The 7,102-nt window shown below is 34.2% G+C and overlaps 1 protein-coding gene across 2 annotated transcripts in view; it reads right to left on the bottom strand.

Annotated features, from left to right (window-relative positions):
• LOC107221659 (chromatin assembly factor 1 subunit A) overlaps window positions 1–7,102 on the bottom strand; it is a 29,005-nt gene that overhangs the window by 21,210 nt on the left and 693 nt on the right. For both annotated transcript variants that reach the window (XM_046738007.1, XM_015660728.2), the window contains exons 2-6: window positions 7,007–7,098; window positions 5,800–6,785; window positions 5,569–5,699; window positions 5,034–5,413; window positions 4,154–4,323 (exon numbers count right to left, since the gene is read on the bottom strand). In XM_046738007.1, coding sequence (XP_046593963.1) covers window positions 4,154–4,323; window positions 5,034–5,413; window positions 5,569–5,699; window positions 5,800–6,785; window positions 7,007–7,088 — 1,749 coding nt within the window. In that variant the 5' untranslated portion in view covers window positions 7,089–7,098. The remainder of the gene's footprint in view (window positions 1–4,153; window positions 4,324–5,033; window positions 5,414–5,568; window positions 5,700–5,799; window positions 6,786–7,006; window positions 7,099–7,102) is intronic.

Here is a 7,102-nt window from a genome sequence, read left to right as displayed (position 1 = left end):
AAGGATTGTTCACTCGTATATCTAGAATAAGAGAGGTCACTTAAACTGACGAGAAATTGAGGTAAAAATTAAAGTGTGACTTCTTGTAGTATTCACTCTTCGTTTAATCATACCTCATCTCACCCTTGTTCAATAAATTTACCATCACTAACTATTATAGCTTGCTCGAGCTTTTTCCTCTACACCGTGAGGATGTTTTACCCCCGTGCAAGCTATTATTTGCGTTTAGTTTAACCGAGAAATTACTATGTTGTTATTCAAACCCATACTACTAGTTTCATCCCAAATTCCCCCCTTTTTTACGGTAGATTTTGAAAAACCTCGTTTACAAAAGAGCGATAAAAACTTAATTCGGTACTGTTGGTTGGTTTCAAATAACGGTATAATAATCGTAGCAGACACTGTAATTACTTCGTGTACTTATAAATAATTATAATAAGTAATCCCTTGTTCAATTATTTTGAGTTTCAATCAACGATTTTGAACATTATCAAAGGGTGTTGTTCAAACACGACGGGGCGGACTAAAGTGATCCACAAACTTGAGCGTGTGTTTTCAAGTAGGCTGAACTTTCGGCAAACCACCTTGGAGGATAGGGGCACAATTTTTCGAACCGAAGAAGTTAGTTAAATGCAAAAGCGCAACGGGTACGTCAAAAAGCACCGACTGAGCGAATAGCGTTTCATGAAAAAGAGTAAAATTAAAATCGAACTTTTCATCTCAATATTGCTTTCTTGAGTCAAATAAATTTTGATCAAATAAATAACTGGAGCCAATTTCAAAAAACTACGCTTACCTACTTCTAAGATCGTTGACATCAAATTTTACTAAGAACACTCAAATATCAAGCGCAACAAAACACGACTGTTTACCAGTGTTATTAGTGATTTAAAGACTGTTTTAGTATTTTGTGCAGTTCTCACAGCCGTGTGTACGAAGACAAGCTGTGAAACTAGAAATTTGTACAATTTTTTTCCGAAGTAAAGAACAACCGCTAGACTAAAGTTCCTAGCCTTGAAGTTTTCAACAATGCCGAGATTTGTCCTAATTTTTCTATTTTGTCAGCGAGTACAGGTCAAAGAAAATGAACAGTGTGTCGCACGCAGTCCATATTTTGAGAATTCATTTCCTTTCAAAAACTTTCAAGAATATTTATAATATTTTTATCCGCTCTGGAGATAACTCATTGTAAAAAAACTTTCAGTCTATCTCTAGATAGCGCTATGGTGAACAAAACAAGCCCAAAACGTTATAATTGGATTAAAAAAATCACCAGAGTTTGGTATTACATTTTATACGTTTCAATCATACGCCTTTTCTCAAATTGTTAACATTTCAGTTTATCTTATTTTCATTTGCCCAGATTCATATTTACTAGATGGCGCGAAGATAATTCCAAACATTTTGTTCTCGTTCCCCAACTTTTGCTTCTGAGAGTGGGACCCATTTACCCTTAATACGAGTAGTTAGGAGGCACGTATTTCCGTGATAAACATCTGCTGTATGTTCTTACAGTAATGCATTTCTGAAGCGTATCTTTGATCACAAAGGTGTTTATTACATCTCGAGGCAAACTAAAGTCGACCATCCGTCTGCTGCGTCATAGTTGAAATCGCAGCGCGATTCTAACACGGAATAGAGTTTCATTTTCGAAAATATGTTGTATTAAAACGCAAGACGCGTTAATAATACTTTGACAATTGTACTTACAGCGTATGCCGCGGCAATCAAACGATAGGGAGACTGTACATATGTTACGGATGCACATGTTAGAGATATATCAAATGTGTATATAAGCGAAAAACAGGAACGGAATTCTCTTATCTTTTCCTAGTTTGTAACCCAATCCATACAACATACCTATCGTTATCGGTTATTTTTTCTTTGTTTTATTTCTGTCTCTATCGCTCTCTGTTTCTTTCTCAGTCAACACTGCTGAAAAAACATTTCACAAAATGTACTTGTATATATGTTGTGGTGGATCTTGGAAATACAACCTACAACACTTATACTACAAGGTCAAGATCATTATCAAGTACTTGTATATATGTTGTCTTCGTCACAGAACCACTTTTTTTACAACCTCTTGAATGCATTTCATGATTTCCCAGATTGTAGCACTGGGCGGGAGAATCCCCAACGTCTTTTTTCAGATTTTCACAAACGATATGGGGATCAAGTAGAAACAGTATCATATACGAGATGCAATACAAGAAAATTCTATATACATGTGAAATTTCTGATCGCAATCAAATTTCCATCCTATTAACCATGCTTGATTTTTGTCCAGCCAAATATTGTTTTTCTTATAGTTTGACATTAATGATTATCTATTTATAAAGTAACAGTTACACTAGTTTCCAAAATTAGAATGAAACAAATGCGAAATTGCAAAAAAAATAATCCAACATAAATGTTTTTGTATCAATTTTATGTATAATTCTTTTTGTCACTTTGAAAATTATCAGTACGATCATTCTATTAGTTTATCTATGATTTTCCGGCAAAAACATATTCCCAACTAATTATTTTTCTGTCAATATTCCGCTCATTTTACTCTTTATACTTTGACACTGTGAAATTACAGTAACTAACATAATGTTTTTTTTTTTATACATATATAATCATTTAGCCGTGAATTTCATTGGTTGAATTCTCTGACCTTACTTTTCACCATCGACTGCCAGAAATTTCTGCCTTAAAACTTTAAAAAAAAAATATGGCTCTACGCGTTCGGTAATTGCATATTAAATCACTGATTTTCGAAATGAACCTATGATGTAATCTTTGTATAAAAATTCGATCTTCTTACCCCATGACGATACGAACCAAGGTAAAGGTTTTTTCCAACATTAGAAATAATTTCTGCACTAACGATTTGAGAATTACATTGTCGTAAAAATCGATGTCGCGAAATCCACTTATGGGTGCGTGCATTTTCCGACAAAAAGAAACATCAAACATTACCTATCGTTCATCCTTAAAAATAATAGCATTCTATCAATTTTTGTTTTCATATGCAACGGTTTATAAGATAGCTCGGTAGTTGTTAGGAATCAAAATTCAACGAAATGAACAGAAAATTACTTGTCATGTACAACGAAAACGAATTGGATTACGAAACCAGTACAAACCAGTACCAGTATGTAGCCTAGGGTGGTCGTCATTTAGAATGTTGCCGAATTTATTCCGGATCACCCCACCCAAACCAACTATAAATAATTCAAAAACAATTCACAATTTTTTTCAGATTTTTATATCAACCGTAACCCGTGCCTGTAAGAGGAAGGATTTCCCAATTTAAAATACACGTGTTTCGGACACGTTCTTAGTATATATTTTGCTGTAAGACTAATAATGTTCAAAAAAATCCATGAATGTGAGGTTCTAGTGAGCATTAGTGCTACTATCTGAGAAAAAATTCACATCATCATACCAAGTAATATAGACAATTGCATTTCTTATAGATAAAAAGAAAACGTCAAATTTCTAGAGTGTGCAATTCGTCGAGATTGGTTGGTATGGTGATGTGAATTTTTTCTCAGATAGTAGTACTAATACTCACTAAATATTCGCAATTACAGATTGATTCGAACATCGTCACTCTTACAATAAAATATATGCTGAGAATGTATCTGAAACAGGTGTATTTTAAATGGTGATATCCATCCATTTACAGGCACGGGTTAGAATTGATATAAAAATCTGAAAGAATTGGGAAATTGTTTTTGAATTATTTATAGTTGATTTGGGGGGTAGTCTGAAAAAAAATCATCAACACCCCAAGTAAGGATCACCCTAATGTAGCCATCATTTTTTTTTTTAATTCATCGTTCAAAAAGATGGTTTAACACCCGCAAGATAATTCTACCCATATCTTTTAGTTCTTTTTGTGATGGCAATTAAAAATTATTAGCATGGATGAATATAAAACCGATAGTTGCACGATTGACACTGACAAACATGTAATACACTTTTTGGAAATAATTCAATGCATTGAAATGTTAATCTTGTTCGTTTCTTCTCCACATTTTTTAATACATACGTTCTGTATTAAAGGTTAAACCATCGGTTCTGGTTTAACGTTCCGACTAAATGTCTGCCAAGCCAAAGCAAAAACGCATAAATAAATGCAAAACTTGTAAGTACTTACCGGATCTTTAGCAAACGGTTTCCGTGGCTTTATATGCGTACTTTTCTTCCTCCACGTTCCCCAAAAGGGTGGTCGACGATTCTCGGCGAACATAAAGAACTTGGGATGATGCTTTTCTACAACTGCGGCATCCCCTTGGTCCACCGCATCAGAGGAACTATCTTCTTCATCTGTATAACATATTATCAAGATTACTTTGCATGGTGCGAAATAGATAACCCTTACTTTATTATCTTTACTTATATATCTGAACTATAAATCAAATGAGTTTTGTAGTAACTGACGTAGACATTGTCCTTTGAAATTTAATAATCCATATACCATCCACTGTGAAAACAATTTTTTCAATTTGATTACTGATTACCTGGATAATTATTTTATAGCTTTTATTTACGTTTTCACTACTTCTTTCAAATTGGTTTCTCTATACTTCACTTCTAATTGAGTTTAATTGAATGAATCGAATGTATGACATTTTTTTACGCCACGGGTTTGACAATGCTCGTTTAACATTTTTTTCCAATGACAAAAATAAGTACTAAATAACCGCACAAATGAATTTTATTAAAAAAAAAAAAAAAATAAAAAACAAGCAACTGGAATAAATCCATGCCGAAATGTACAACAGGAAGTATTTGGCTGAAACTTTGCAAAATGAATGCTCATTCTTATTTTAGAGACCATTGGAAGTGGATTTGCGAAGCTATGTGGAAAAATTCTGGGAAAAATATTATTTCGATAGACACGAAATGGGAAATTAAAAACTCAAGGTATTCCTTGCCACTGACAGTTCAGAATAAAAAATCGATGGAGAAGAATTGAAATTGGGTACTTTGTATTGAAATGCACCTAAGCCTATCGATACATAATAGTTAATTACCAATGATAACAACATCATCCTTGGTCTCACATGGCCAAGTTCTTCCGGATCTACCGACATCATTGCGATTTCGTTTGAGCTGATTGAGATATAATTCGTTTTTCAAGACTCCTTTGTTGAACAATCCATCGAAAGTTAATTTTGTTTCATTATTAAGATTCCTCCTGGTTATCGGAGCTACCTTCATATCTACTTTGACTTCAAATGGCATGAAGTTTTGATCTTTAACTACACCGTCTTCTTCAAGAGCTTTTGTTTCCTGCTTTTTCGGAACAAAGAAGTTTGCAAAATTAGATGCAGCCTTTTGTTTTTTACGCTCAGCCTCTTCCTCTTTCTTCCGACGCTCCTCCTCCTTTGCCTCTTTCTCTTTCTGTTTTTGCCTGCAAAAATTAAGACTGATTAAACTAATATAAAGTTTGCACAAAAAAATTGTTATAATCTTTACCACAATGTCTTGTGACACGAGTAGGTATATGGTATTTTTATTACAGTTCTGACATTCTAGATAGAAATTATACATGTATTTAGTACTCACTCATTTTCAATTTGCTTTTTCAACTCCTTCATTTCTTTCTCTTTCCGCTTTTGTTCTTTCTCAAGTTTCTCCTTCTCCTCCTTCTGTTTTCTACGATTCTCACGCTGCTCTTCTCGCTTTTTCTTTTTTTCCTGAGTGAACAAGTTAAAAACTATAATACTGTTATAACTACTTACTTGTCATAAAAGTCACAAAAGATACTTTGGGTGAAGTAAATATAAAGAAACATACCATTTTCAACTGCTGCTTCTCTTCGCGTTTCTTAGCACTCTGAAGTCGTCTTTCAATCTGTTTTGGAGTTAATTTTCTATTTTTGAATACACCCGACTTTTCACTTCTAGGTGTTTTGCTTCCGTCATTTTCTTCTAAAGTTTTATCCTTTTCTGTATTCTCATTACTAGACTTATCTGGGTCGTCGTCTACATCTTCGTCCGATGATGAACCACCAGTATCAGAATCCGATTCGTCATTCTTAGCATTAATGCTATCAGAATGTATGCTATCCTTTCGATGACAAGTTGAATCAGTGTCTGAATTTTTCGTCTCCTCAGGAAGGAGCTTCTTCTCCTCAGTACTGGTGTTCTGCTCAGTATTTTGAAGTGATTCGATATTATACTGAGATTCTGTAATGTTTGTCGAGACGGCGCTATTCTCTTTGATCTGAGTTGTAGAATTTTTAGATTCTGAACTTTGTTCCGCAGTTTCTTCCGAACTTTGCTCTACGATTTTCTTGGAGCTTTGCTCGAGAACTTCCTTTGATGTTTGTAAGTCTAATTTTACTTTCAATGAAGCATCACTATCTTTGCTGCTGCCGCTTTCATAATCGCTCATTGCTAAAAGTTGGAGATCATCCTTTGATTCTTTGCTCTGTGCTTTTTTTAAAAACCTGTTTAACGAACCGTAATCCTTACGTTTCTTGACATCACTTTCACTATCAATCGGATTTTTTTCAGCATGCTTGGCTGCACCTTCTTCTCTAAATTCCACTAACGCCTTAACATTGTCTTGATCACAAACATTTTCCACATCCGAAACATCCACTTCAATAATTTCAACTTCACTACTCTTGGCCCTTTTGGACGCATTTTGTTTTTTAACTATCTTCCCAGTCCTAGGACTTTTGCTTTCCACCGGTGATGGTGATTCTAGCTTCCTCTTCTTGTTTCCGATTGTATTGGGCGACCCCAATGAACTGACCATTTGAAATGGCAGTTGAGCTGAAAATTAACAAAGGATTTAAACAAATCTCTTGCTGAAATTTATTACAGACCTTAGGTTGTGTAATCAATTGCGTTGTGAATACAATGATTTGTAAAAATTTTTGGCTCATGTCAAATACTTGAAGATGTTGTTCACCAGAGTCCAAAACTTTAAAATTGTGAATTTGGCTCTTGTAATAGATAGAATCGCAAAATTAAATGAAAGTATTTAAAATTACCTTGCTTCATTTTTTTTCTGGGAGGTGTAACTATTTCGTTAGTGCAATCCTTTTCTTCAACGGAGACTTCCATAACTTTCATTGTAAAATACCTGC

This window comes from Neodiprion lecontei, chromosome 4 (genome assembly GCF_021901455.1).
Source record: "Neodiprion lecontei isolate iyNeoLeco1 chromosome 4, iyNeoLeco1.1, whole genome shotgun sequence".
NCBI classification, from domain to species: domain Eukaryota; kingdom Metazoa; phylum Arthropoda; class Insecta; order Hymenoptera; family Diprionidae; genus Neodiprion; species Neodiprion lecontei.
Note: the sequence above shows the minus strand (reverse complement) of the source record. Positions and strands in the feature narration are given on the sequence as shown.